Source organism: Callithrix jacchus, chromosome 13 (genome assembly GCF_049354715.1).
Source record: "Callithrix jacchus isolate 240 chromosome 13, calJac240_pri, whole genome shotgun sequence".
NCBI classification, from domain to species: Eukaryota; Metazoa; Chordata; class Mammalia; order Primates; family Cebidae; genus Callithrix; species Callithrix jacchus.
The window spans coordinates 53369597-53383955 of record NC_133514.1 but is presented as its reverse complement, the minus strand read 5'-3'; the positions used below and the strand labels follow the sequence as shown (position 1 = coordinate 53383955).

Sequence of the window (14359 nt, the reverse complement as noted above, 5' to 3'; positions counted from 1 at the left end):
TTCCTTGAAAAATACAGTAATTACTAAGAAGTTTAAGGAAAGGTCATGACATTTCAGTACAAATTAGCCTAATCAGCTTTTTCTTTTTTTTTTTTTTTTTTAATAACTGAGAGATCAATTTCACTGAAGAGGTGCAAACTTTGTTACACAGAAATCAGCCCTGGCAGGGAAGGTTACATCACCAAGCTTAGGAAGAGGTACCACACGAAAGTCACAAAGTTCCAGACACAATGACCTGAAGCAAGGGTTTACTTTGTGTGTTCTGTTGAAAGGGGGTGGGGGTGGTGTGTGTGGACGAGGAGAAAGCAATAACCATGGACCTTCTTTCATCTATACAACAATGCTCATGGCACGAAGGGCCCAGAACTTCATACTTGCCAATAACAGTACAGTTCTATTACAGTTTAAATAAATATTTTGAGATCAAGTGTGAAAATCAAATAAGCATTTATAATACTATTTCTATGTGAAAAATTAAATCCTATATTATCAACAATTAACCTACAGATAAACTTTAGATAATAACACATTTTAAGTTAGAAACTTAAGCATGTTGAATGTGATAACAATTTCTAACGCTTCAGATAAAAATGAAGAAGCCAAATTATGGGGCTCTGACAGTGTAAAAAAGAACACACTCCGTTATTACTCTTTTTTTTTGCAATGTTAATTCATTTTATTTATCTTGTATAAAAACCCTATGTTGCAGCTACAGCTGGAGCTTGGGTCCTCTGCACGGAGACTCTGGTGTGGGTCTTGACTAGGTGGTCAGTGAATTCCTGATAGGGAGACTTGGTGAATACAGTCACCTTCCAGAGATCAGGGGTCAGGTAGCTGTAAGTCTTGGAGATGGCATCAAAGGTGGCCTTGGCAAAGTTGCCCAAGGTGGCAGTGCAGCCCCTAGATGAGGTGTAGTAGTCATCAATACCAGCCATCATAAGCAGCTTCTTGGGCACAGGTGCTGAGACAATGCCAGTGCCCCTGGGCGCGGGGATGAGGCGCACCAGCACAGAACCACAGCAGCCTGTCACCTTGCAAGGGACGGTGTGGGGCTTGCCAATCTTGTTCCCCCAGTAGCCTCTGCGCACGGGGACAATGGAGAGCTTGGCCAGGATGATGGCCCCACGGATGGCAGTGGCCACCTCCTTGGAACACTTAACACCCAGATCGACGTGACCATTGTAGTCCCCAATAGCAACAAACACCTTGAACCTGGTGTGCTGGCCAGCATGGGTCTGCTTCTGCACCAGCATAATCTTCAAAACCTCATCCTTGAGAGAGGCCCCCAGGAAAAAGTCAATGATCTCAGATTCCTTGATGGGCAGAGAGAAGAGATATAGCTCCTCCAGAGATTTAATCTTCATGTCTTTGACCAGGCGGCCCAACTTGGTGACAGGCATCCACTCCTTTTCCTCAGCTTTGCGTCCACGAGCTCCGTGGCCACGACCCCGGCCCCAGATGCCACTGCCAAAACCTCCCTGGAAGCCACCACGGTTCCCCATCCCAGGGCCCCCAGGGTGCCCGGGGCCTCCGGCATCCCCGCCCACGCCCCCCTCCGCTGCACCAGCATCATCCACCATTTGATGTTTTATCGGAGAAGAAGCCATTATTACTCTTAAGCTCTTCCATACATAATTTCCTATAGCATTAAGTACATGCTAGAACATGAACAGAAATTCTTTAGGTTACAAAAAGCAAAGCACTGTGCTTTCCACATGCATGTTCTGCTAATTCTTTAACTGCTTTACTCACCTGCATGTCTGAGGCCAGAGTCTCATATGTCTCTCTCAGACAGTGCCAATTCTGTCTGCCGAGTGTCAGAGCCACACCAGGGAGACTATATGCACAGTGCTTAGCAATTTCAGTGTCAACCGTCTGTGCACGAGAAGGGTCAGTCATAGATAAATACTGATCTAACAAAGCCTGAGGTACAACATCCTAATGGAGAAAGAGAAACCACAGTGACTGAGGAGCTGAGATACATTTTGAGCAGTTTAGATATCAATTGAGCAAAACTATTTTTAAATATACAGATTTTAACATAGCATCTCAAATGGGAAAAACCAATGCCAAATTTTCTGGTATCTAATAAACTAAGAGATACGAAAACCATGTTAAGGGAAACATATATGAACAAATAAAAGTAACTCTAGGAAAACAATGGATAACATCTTAAAACAGAAAATAGCTCAAAGGACAATTAGAATTAATTACTAAATTGAAAAGACACATTAAAATAACACCAGCACCTTTAAATGTAGGCAGAGATGATAATGCTTGTTGTAACCCAGCAAATGCAGTATAACAGGTGCTCTGCACAATTTACATGTTCATTAAAAAAAAAACAGCCAGGCACAGTGGCTCATACCTGTAATTCCAGCACTTTGAGAAGCCAAGGTGGGTGGATCACTTGAGCCCAGCTTGGGCAACATGGTGAGACCCTGTCTCTACTAAAAAATTAAAAAATTAGCCAGGCATGGTGGCTCACACCTCTAATTCCAGCTACTCAGGAGGCTGAGGTGAGATGATGACTTGAGCCCAGGGAGGTAGAAGCTGCAGTGAGCCATGATAGTACCACTGTACTCCAACCTGGGTGACAGAGCGAGACTCTGCCTCAAAACAAAAATTAAAAACATGGCTTCTTTAGATGAAAATTTAAGCAATTTTTTATACAAAATTGAAGAGCACATCTCTAATCAATTTGTATATATGTGAAGAAAAGAAGAACATATTTGCGATCTTGCCTAGGTGTGTATAATATAGCTATGGAAGGACATAAAGGTAAAACTGGTTGTATCTCAAAAGCAAAATGGATGAATGGAGAAGAAAAACTGAGAAGGAAACATCACTGAATGCCTTTTAAGTATCTTGAATTTTGAACTACATAAACAAATTACCCATATACACAAAATGAAAATGGAAATAAACTCATTAAAATAATGATTTGAAATATTGAAAATATGTCTGTAAGTGGGGAAGAAGCATGTTTCAGAACACTGTTTTGAATATTTCATTTTTAATAAATAAAATAAAAATTGGCTAGATACGGTAGTGCGCATCTATAGTCCCAGCTACTTGGGGAGCTGAGGCAGAAGGATCGATTGTTTGAGCCCAGGAGTTCGAGGCTGCAGTGAGCTATGATCCTGCCACTGTGCTCCAGACTGGGTGACAGAGGGAGCTGAGACCCCATCTCTAAAAATAACAACAAAATATACCATTTGACCTGGGAAATTATTGTTACTTCTAACAATAATAATATAGTCCAGGCCAGGTGTGGTGGCTCACACCTGTAATCACAGCACTTTGGGAAGCCAAGGCAGGCGGATCACTTGAGGTCAGGAGTTCGTGACAGCCTGGCCAATGGCGAAATCCCATCTCTACTAAAAATACCAAAAATTAGCTGGGCAGGGTGGCTTGTGACTGTAGTCCCAGGTACTTGGGAGGCTGAGGCAGGAGAATGGCTTGAATTCAGGAGGTGGAAGGTGCAGTGAGCCGAGACGGCACCACGGCACTCCAGCCTGGGCAACAGAGGGAGACTCCATCTCAAATAATAATAAAGTCCTAGAAGCAAACAACAAGTATAGGCAGTCATGGTGAATGTAGCACTACTTATAGCATCAAAGTGAAACTACAACAGGTAGCATCTCTCACGGTTTCTTACGAGGGAGACAACAGGTATGGCGTTAACACTGTGCTGCGCTGCTGTGAAGGTGAGGGAGTCCTGGTGTGCTTACAGGAGAGATCACCAGGTCACATTGTTAGAAGAGGAAAAAAAAAGAGCAAGGCAAGGCACAGCTATCACATTCCAGTGATTCCATGAGCACAGTTTCCTTGCAGCTTGTTACTGACAGCACTTTAAAATGGCTTTGAGCCTTTTTAAAAATATTTTCATCTCTGAAATCAAGCTATATTTTATAATTATTGGCAATGGGAACATGAGGACATACCTAGGTAGGATGGGATGACCACAGTTGTCTTGAATGATAAAAAGGGGTACATGTGTACATTTATGTGCCCATGAAGATACATGAAGGAAGATAGCAGGGTTCATGATCATGGTCACTCTGAAGGAAGAATGGGATCACAGGGGTAGGAAAGGGAAGATTTGTGCTTACATGTTCCTCTACTATTTCAATGGAAAATATGATATACTAGTCATAATTTTTAAAACATTCATCATAAAGAAGGGTCAAATTAGGTCAGAAATGGGCTCTAAAAGAGGAATTAGGAACAGACACACAAAAGAATACATTTTTTTGGTCACTTACTTGTACTTTAGTTCTCCTTTCCTCATCAGGGCTGAAACTGCTATTGTTGCTCAAGTCTGAATCGTTGTGAATATAGTGAAGAGTGGAGTCCATATTCTGTTAGGAAAAAATAACTACTTAAAGAGCTATCCTGTCTGTACATCTTCATTTTAGCTATCTAAGTTACTTACCTTTCAAGACTGCCAAAAGTAATAACACATATAAATTCCTCATGTTTTTAAAGCTTATAAACATACCTAAGAACTTTTCCTGCTTTAAATCTATCTTACTGAATAGGTTGCCAAATGCATGAAAACCAATTCCAGAAAAATGAGAGTAACTGAAAATAATATCTCAAAGTAATTTTGAAATGGTCCAAATAGCTCAAATTGGCTTATTCATAAAATAGTACTGGGAAGATTCTTTTGGTCCATTGTTCTAGAGACCATGGAGTGTCACATGCAGTTTTTCTTCTATTTCTATTCTTGGCTGTTAATATCCAATTTCACAAGTTATATACATGTTAACAGCCAAAAACAGTAACAACAACAACATAAAAACCTTCTAAGATGCAGATATATTAATGCTATTCAAATCTCCAATAAATGGTCAGGGTTTCAATCCAAAGCAGTGGTATTATACAGATTTCTAACTATACCACATGCCATCTAACTGAAATCAAAACAGAAACGCACTAATGTTCTAAGAACCCTCTTGCCAACCCCAGTGTGTGTGCAGGCACTCTTTCCTGAGCTTCCCATTCAAGCCAGTATAATCTGTGACCATGCGATTCTGGCACGCAGTGGGGTATTCCTTCTCCCCATTAATAAAAACAAGAGCTAAGTAGCACTGTTACCAAATAATGTTGGCTTGATTGAGATGCAGCAGGAAATTAGGGAAGGATCATAGAGAACAGCTACAAGTACAAGTGAAGATGATGCTAGGATCAGTACCCACCCTCACACTCCAGAGTCCAGATAATGTCACTGGCCCTCCGCAACATGGCCTCAAGTCCCGATCTTCTGCTCAGAATATTGTGTTGCTTGCTGCAGTGAAATGGTCCGATCAGAAACAAAGCACCTCTCCAAAAAGAAAAGGGAAGAGTTAATTATTCTTGATAAAGGGCTTTGTTTCCAGTAAGACTACTTCACTGCAGTGAGCTACATTAACATTGAGTCTACTAAATGGTCATATAGACAAAAGTGGGATTTACTTTTCCAGGCAATTCATATGACACTGGTGTCACAAGGACAGGATGTGATGAAAACAAGGAAGAGCTAAAAACTCAGCAACAAACAGAACATACAAACTAAAAGTGATTAGCTAAAACTATTCCCCAATGAAAAGTCTTCTGATTCAAACTACTCTCACTCGGTAAACACTTTACTGAGTTTGTTACCTCAACAGTATCGCTGATTAAAGGCACAGAATCATCTTGACTTATTTTACAATTTGGTAGCTCATTTATACCCAGTTCATCTTGCAAATCACTTCTCTTTTCTATATTGATGGTCTCTTCATGCGCATCCAGGCTGGAAGCACGTAGTGCAGCAGACAGCACTTCCACTTGTGCTACAGGCAAAATAAGTAAATGGACAAAGTGAGAAACACAACTGCAATATTCTTACAGGGCTTTTGTCCATTTGCATTGTACGTTATCAATGAAATATATACTTTCTTGACACTGCCATCAAAAAGCTGGAAAAAATTTCTACTGTGGTAAATCATTAGTTCTTCAAGAGAAAAAGTAGAAAACTAATATGCTTTCATGAGATTAAAAATGTTTATCTGCTACTGTACATTATTCTGCGTTAGTATGAAAAGAGAAATGCTATCTAGTTGCTGGAGCTGCCTCCAGCTTATTAAAAGGAGTCAATTTCAGTAAAAGTTAACTAGGTTTTGGTAGTGCATGAATCAAACTGACAAGGCTTACTTACTAAGCTACTTTAGCAGAAGAGCAGTCACACAAACCCTGCCAATATAAAACAATGGTAATTACAAAGATTCTTGTGACAGTTACATTTAAATATCTCATCTTATTACTGTTTATTTTTCTCTAATTCTTTTTGAAAGTGAAAGTTATATCTTCTCCCAAACACAGCAATCCCAAATGAGCTCTGTCTTGCTTGCAGCAAACCAAATGGACAACTTAGCAGGCAGTGGTTCAAAAATCTGGCAACTAACATTGCCTGTATTTTGAGCTGCACCTTCCTTACAAAGGTGATTCAAAATTAAGATAAGGCATTCTTCTTGCTCCCCAAATAAATAAGAAATTTAGCAAAAAATATTGCTTGGCATTTATTCCAAGTAACAATTCACTTGGATATTCAAAATGTGAACATTTTAAATTCAAACATTTAAAAAAAAATCAGTAACAATTTTATTAAGATAAACTATTATTATGCTACAGCATTTATAAAATTTCTCATCTAAGTATATTAAGTGTCTGACAATAGACATGCAAGAAACATACAGGAGGAGATTCTGGTCTATTAGGTTATACTTGCTAACTTAAGAAAATTAAACGTATTCACCCACAAAAAGTTATAGTGCAACATTTTCATTATCTTCAAAATTTCAGCTGCAATTTTTACCAACCCTTTTAATCACTTTAGCCACTCCCTTTTGGGATGTTTTAAGTTTCCCATGTCAAACCAAAATATTACTCAAAGTAGACTATACAGGAAAGGTTAAAATGTTTGGTCCCATATAAAGAGCATGGTGTACAGGGGTGTGTGTGTGTGTGTGTGTGATCTCCAATCCATTCTGTTCACTGGAAAAGTGCAGGCGCGTGTGTGTGTGTGTGTGATCTCCAAATCCATTCTGTTCACTGGAAAAGTGCAGGCACACCTTGTTTTATTGCACTTTGTAGATACTGTACTTTTGCTTTTTTTTTCTTTAAAGAGGTGAGGTCCCACTATTTTGCCCAGGTTGGAGTTACTTGCAGAAAGCTATGATCATAGCTCACTGAGGCACTGAACCCCTGGGCTCAAGCAATCCTCTTGCCTTGGCCTCCAGAGTAGCTGGGACTACAGGCACACACCACCATGCCCAGCTTGATACTATACTTTTTATAAATTAAAGTTCTGTGGCAAGCCTACATTGAACAAATCTACTGGTGCTGTTTTTCCAACAGTGTGTTTACTCTGTGCCTCTGTATTGCATGTTGGTAATTCTTGTACTATTTCAATTTTTTTCATTATTATTATATTTGCTATGGTGATCTGTAATCAGTGATCTTTGATATTACTATTGTAATTGTTTTGGGAGCTGCTAACTAGCCATACAAGATGGCAAACTTAAATGATAAATGTTGTGTGTGTTCTTACAGCTCCACCAACTTTCTTTACCCATCTCTGTCCTGTCTCTTCAGGCCTCCCTATTCCCTGAGACTCAACAATATTAAAATTAGGCCAATTAATAACCCAACAGTAGCCCTTAAGAGTTCAAGTGAAAGGAAGTATAACATGTCTCTCACTTTAAACCCAAAGCTAGAAATAATTAAGCTTAGTGAGGAAGGCATGTCAAAGCAAAGAAAGCCCCAAAGTTAGGCCACTTGCACCAGTTAGCCAAGTTATAAATGCAGATGGAAAAGTTCTTAAAGGACATTAAAAATGCTACTCCAGTGAACACACAAATAACAAGAAAGAACAACAACTTTATTGCGGATACACAGAAAGTCTGAGTGGTCTGAACAGAAATCAAACCAGCCACAACATTCTCTTAAGCTAAAGTCTAACTCAGAGCAAGGCCCTAACTGGCTTCAATTCCTGAGAAAGCTTAGGAAGCTGCAGAAGAAAAATTGAAAGCTAGCAGAGGTTGGTTCATGAGGTTTAAGGAATGAAGCCGTCTCTGTAACATAAAAGTGCAAGGTGAAGCAGCAAGTGCTTATGTAAAGCTGCAGCAAGTTATTCAGAAGACCTAGCTATGATCACTTAAAAGCTGCTAAGGTGGCTACACCAAACAACAGATTTTCAACATAGATAAAACACTCTTCTATTGGAAGAAGATGCTATCTAGAACTTTCCTAGTTAGAGAGAAGTCAATGCCTGGCTTTAAGGCTCCAAAGGCCAAGGTGACTCTTGTTAGGGACTAATGTGGCTGGTGACTTTAAGTTAAAACCAGGCTGGGAGTGATGGCTCATGCCTGTAATCCCCGTACTTTGGGAGGCTGAGGTGGGTGGATCACCTGAGGTCAGGAGTTCAAGACCAGCCTGGCCAAAATGGTGAAACCCCATTATACAAAAAAAAAAAAAAAATTAGCCAGGCATGTTGGTGCACACTTGTAGTCCTAGCTACTTAGGAGGCTGAGGCAGGAGAATCACTTGAACCTGAGAGACAGAGGTTGCAGTGAGTTGAGATTGCACCACTGCACTCCAGCCTGGGTGACAGAATGAGACTCTGCCTCAAAAAAAAAAAAAGTTAAAACCAATGCTCATTTACTCTTCCCAAAATCCTGGGGCCCTGAAGAAGTAAGCTAAATCTACTCTGCCTGTGCTCTACCACTGGAAAAGTAAAGCCTGGATGAGAACAGATCTGTTTACAGCAAGGTTTGGCAAGTATTTTAAGCCTACTATTGAGACATACTACTTAGAAAAATATTCCTTTCAAATTATTACTGCTCACTGACAATACACCTGATCACTCAAGCACTCTGACAGAGATGTACAAGCAGACAATGTTGTTTTCATGCCTGCTAACACAATATCGATTCTGCAGCCTAAGGATCAACGGATAACTTCAACTTTCGAGTCTTATTATTTCAGGAGTACATTCTGTAAAGTTATAGCTGCCATACATAGTGACTTCTCTGATGGATCTGGACAAAGTAAACTTCAAACTATCTGGAAAGGATTCATCATTCTAGATGCCATTAGGAACATTCACGATTCATGGGAAGAGGTCAAAATATCAACATTAAAAGGAGTATGGAAGAAGGTAATTTCAACCCTCATAAATTACTCTGAAGGGTTCAAGACTTTAGTAGAGAAAATAACTGTAGATAAGGTAAAAATAGCAAGAAAACTAAAATTAGGAGTGGAGCTTGAAAATGTGACTGAAATGCTACAATCTCATAATCAAATGTTTTTTGTTGTTTTAATTTTAGAGACAGTGTCTTGCTATGTTGCCCAGGCTAAAGTACAGTGGCCATTTGTAGGCACAATCATAACCACTACAGCTTTGAACTCCTAGTCTCAAGCAATCCTCCTGTCCTCAGCTGGGATTACAGGCACATGGTCACTATATCCGGCTCTCCTGATCAAACTTGAACAGATGCCTCTTAGATGAGCAAAGAAAGTGGTTTCTTGAGACAGAATCTCCTTCTAGTGATGATGGTGTGAACATTGTTGAAACAACAACAAAAGATTTAGAATATTATATAAACCTACTGAAAAAGCAGTGGTGGTGTTTGAGAAGACTAACTCTAATTTTTAAAGAAGATCTACTGCAGGTAATATGCCAGCAAACACCATTGCCAGCTACGGATAAATCTTTCATGAAAGGAAGAGTCAAATGACACAGCAAACTTCAACACTATTTTATTTTCAGAAATTGCCACAGCCACTCTAGCCTTCAGCAACTACTACCCTAACCAGTCAGCAGCCATCAACATTGAAGTAAAACCCTCACTGGCAATGAGACTACAACTTGTCTAAGGCTCAGATGATCATCAGCATTTTTTAGCAATAAAGTATTTTTTCAACGAAGGCATGTGCATTTTTTTTTTTAGACAAAATGCCATCACACAGTTAACAGACTACAGAATAGTGTAAACACAACTTTTATAAAATTCTGAGACAGTGTCTTACTCTGTCACCCAGGCTAGAGTGTAGTAGTGTGATCATAGCTACTGAAACCTTAAACTCTGGGGCTCAATTCTCCTGCCTCAGTCTTTTGAGTAGCTGGGTCTACAGGTGTGTGCAACCACGCACAGCTACTATATAAAATCTTTTTAGAGATGGGAGTCTTGCTATGTTGCCCAAGCTGATCTCAAACTCTTGGCCTCAAGCTAACCTTCTGCCTCAGCCTCCCAGGTAGCTGGGATTACAGATGTAAGCCACTGCACCAGGCTGTAAACATAACTTTTTATGCACTGGAAAACCAAAAAATTTGTGTAACTCCAGTGCAATTTTTGCTTTTCTGCAGTGGCTTGGAACTGAACCAGCAATATCTCCAAGGTATGTCTCTTATTTGTATTGAAGTCTCTCAACTGCAGCTAGTATATCCACAGTACAAAGAGTATTAGACATCTTCTAAAACACAAAGTCATATCAAGAAACTTGTGTGTATGTACATGTAGGTCTTTTTAAAAAGCAACCTATGTATATTTCTTTTTCACTTATTTGCCAAAAGAAAAATTTAAAGCAGCTCTTTCAATATATCAATTAATATTTAAGTGACTAGTCTATGTCAAAGAACTAGCAGATATTATAATACAAGGAAAACTCCCCGAACAAGCTTAAGGACAACTAGCCATCTTTTTTTTTTCATAAAAATATTGTTTAAGAAAAATAAAATAGGCTGAGCGCAGGGGCTCACACCTGTAATCCCAGCATTTTGGGAGGCCAAGGCAGATGAATCACCTGAGGTCAGGAGTTCAAGACCAGACTGGTCAACATAGCAAAACCCCATCTCTACTAAAAATATAAAAATTCGCTGAGTGCAATGGCATGTGCCTATAATCCTAGCTACTCAGGAAGCTGAGGCAGAAAAATTGCTTAAACCCAGGAGGCAGAGGTTGCAGTGAGCCAAGATCGTGCCACTGCACTTCAGGCTGAGTGACAGAGTAAGACTTCATCTCAAAAAAAAGGAAGAAAGAAAAAGAAAAGAGGAGTCACTGAAGTTGGATACACTTAATAAACTTAAGTTGGTAAATAACAACATTTAAACAGAAAACTGAAAGCTCTAAAGACATTAAACACTTATCAAGAGTTGACTGTGCTTGCTGTAAACATTCGTTCCCCAGTCCCACCCCAGAGATGAAGTCTTGCTGTCGCCCAGGCTGGAGTGCAGTGGTGGATGAACATTCTGTAGTCTTTCCATAAAAGAATTACTGTGTCTACTGCTGTCTAATAAAAAGATAACGAGTCTCTGTGCAAAACAGTTAAGGCAGATTCCAAGCTTTAAAATTGTAAAGCATTGTTTCAGTAACTGAAAATTTCAAAGAGAGTGATTTATGAATCAGCAAATCTGTATAAATTACAGTAAGGAATGCAATGATGAGCCTATTTTAAATGAAAAATCTCCTGAAGATCAGATTAATTGTATTTATTGAGAGAATTTAGAAATACATGATGATGGTCACACTACCTTTTTCTTTTTTTTAATGAAGAAAGACATTTTCTCACTCTGTTGCCTAGGTTGGAAAACTATCAGAGCAATCTGCTGATGATCCTTTGACACCATTTGAGCTTACAAGGTTGAGGTTGCACAATCACAGCTCAGTGCAGCCCCAACCTTCTAAGCTCAAATGGTCTCCCATCTCAGTTTCCCAAGTTGCTGGGACTACAGGCATGTGTCACCATGCCTGGCTAATTTTTTATTTTTTTCGTAGAGATGGGGTCTTACTACGTTGCCCATTCTGGTCTTGAACTCCTGGTCTCAAGTGATCCTCCTGCCTCAACCTCTCAAAATGCTGGTATTACATAGGTGTGAGTCACTATGCCCAGTTCATAATACATTATTAAATGGCAATTTTTTTCCGAAATAAAATTTTAAAATCAGACACTATACTTTTAATCAATTTTAGAATAAAGAATTTGATTGATTCTTCCATACCTTTAACATCTGGATCATCAATGTGAGGCTCTAGATTTTCTATCATTTCTTCCAGTTCCTTTCTGGTGGCCATGGTGATGTTTGGAGAACTGAGCACAGGGCCTTCAGCTGCTTCCTCTGGTCCCTCTGGGCTGGGCTTTCCCCCAGAGTTCTGGTCAAGCTCTATATCTAGATCTATTTCAGGAAGAGGAGTCCTCCAGAAATGGAAGGAGTTATACAATTCCTGATCTAAGAAAGCTGAATCTTGTGAACTGGTGCCAACCTCTGGTCGTAACGTAGATTTGTAGTTACCAGGTTTTTTATTCTCATTACTAGCTGCTTCCTGGTTAGATTCTGAGGACAAAGTACAAAGTAAAGAGCTGTCCACTGGAACACTAATTTCACCTGGAGGATTCCCGGATGCCTCAGCAGCATGGTCTTCCACCGTGTTTTCCAGTTTGACACTGGAATTACTAACACTGAAATTTGAAGGAATATCCTCTGGCCTGACTTGTACATCCTCTGGGGCTTCTTGATCTCTGATCCTTTTATTGTTTCATTTGGTGGGGAAAAAACAACATGAAAGGATAATTACTTTAAAAAAACTAATGAAAGATATTACATATAGCATTTAGATAATTTAAACATTAAAAATTACAGATTATTTGTACAAATTGAATTTACATATATTATTTATAATGCTTCTTTCTCCATCAGCTGTTCTCTGTTCAAAGATGTAAATACCTGTTAAGTATAAGTCTAAATAGTCAAGCAATATATATTAGTTAGAGAAGGTAACATTTAAGAATCCTGGGATTTGGCCGGGTGTGGTGGCTCACGCCTGTAATCCTAGCACTTTGGGAGGCTGAGGTGGGTGGATCACCTGAGATCAGGGGTTCAAGACCAGCCTGGCCATCATGGTGAAAGCCCATCTTAAAAAAAAAAAAAAAAAGAAAAAAAATACTGGGATTCTATAATACTATGCTAATTTCAAAAATAACTAAAGAAACATACTGGGAACAGAAATTCCTACAATCATTTTAAGATACATAACAATATTATTTAATTTTTAGAATTACTTGTATTGTCACTCTACTCCAATGACATAATGAAAAGCTAAGACCCAAAGCCTATTTGCTCACATTATAAAAGAAAAATGAAAAGAAAAATTTTCAAGATAGTAGTACGATACTTATTTGCTATCTCACAAAAATATTAAAATCTTCTTGAGTGTAAATATTACTTTTGTTTCTTCTACAATATTCATCTCTATTCCCCAAGATATTCCTAAAATGAGGTCACAACTTGGTAAGGAGAGATGGTACAAATTCATTAAAGTTCACTGATTACTGCCATCTATTATCTAAAGTACTACTATGTTATTATTTGATTCAATTAAATTTAACAAGCATTTATTGAGCACCTACTAAGAGCCAGGAAACGAAGTTAGTATTGAGGATTCAAATGTGAACGAGATGTAGCTCTTGCTCTTGAGATTACAATTAGAGGCAAAAAAGAAAAAATGAACATATATCAAGTCAATCACTGCTAGATAGGGCAGTAAGCACAGATGCATGCAGACTGAACACAGGAGGAAATGGGAGTGAAGATGAAAAGGCCTCCTCTAAGTGGACACTCAAGAGGTGCTTTACATGGACAAAAAAAAAACCTTTAAGGAAATTACATGAGTTGTGCTCAGAAGAACCAATACATGTTTACAAAGCTAAGGGGAAGAACAAAGCATCCAAAGGAGAAACAGTACATGCAAAGGCCAGAGTGGCTGACCAGGTGTGATACATTCAGGAATCAGCAATAAGGAAATGATGGATGACAAGGATGAAAGACATCACAGGAACCACTGTATTTCAGACCAGCAGACCTCCGGAGTTCATCCTGGACTACAGGAAATCATTTAGAAGCTAAGAAAACTGTTGACAGATCTGTTGTTTTACACAGACCATTCTGGAGGAAATGTAGAAAATGAGTTGGAGGTAAGATAGGAGGCAGGAATTACAGACATGCAGGTGAGATGTGATGATGTTCTGATGGAGTTAGTGTCTTCGGGACTACAGAAAAACACATTCAAACAGCAGCAAAAATCAACAGGACTTTTCCACTTATTGCATGCTGCAGGTAACAAACAACAGTTTCACAAGAAAGCTAATGGGTTCAGGTTGAGATAGGGTGAGTCAGGTATCCATGCTGGGTTCTAGGTGGTGATATCTACGACAAAGAGGTGAAGACTGAGACAGATATGGAGGTCATCAATGCAGAAAGATGTGGGGCTGACATATGCAGAGGCAAAAAACATTAATAAAGAATAACACATCAATTGTATAGAATAACAAAGAGTGA

General features: G+C 39.2%; 1 protein-coding gene and 1 pseudogene across 5 annotated transcripts in view; both read right to left on the bottom strand.

Annotated features, from left to right (window-relative positions):
* PPP4R1 (protein phosphatase 4 regulatory subunit 1) overlaps positions 1-14359 on the bottom strand; it is an 83830-nt gene that overhangs the window by 16606 nt on the left and 52865 nt on the right. For all 4 annotated transcript variants that reach the window (XM_035270557.3, XM_035270558.3, XM_035270559.3 and 1 more), the window contains exons 11-14: positions 12026-12549; positions 5647-5819; positions 4269-4364; positions 1753-1938 (exon numbers count right to left, since the gene is read on the bottom strand). In XM_035270557.3, coding sequence (XP_035126448.1) covers positions 1753-1938; positions 4269-4364; positions 5647-5819; positions 12026-12549 — 979 coding nt within the window. The remainder of the gene's footprint in view (positions 1-1752; positions 1939-4268; positions 4365-5646; positions 5820-12025; positions 12550-14359) is intronic.
* Positions 652-1841, bottom strand: LOC103787557 (small ribosomal subunit protein uS5 pseudogene; annotated as a pseudogene). Its single transcript, XR_013525717.1, has one exon. The product of XR_013525717.1 is annotated as a small ribosomal subunit protein uS5 pseudogene (transcript).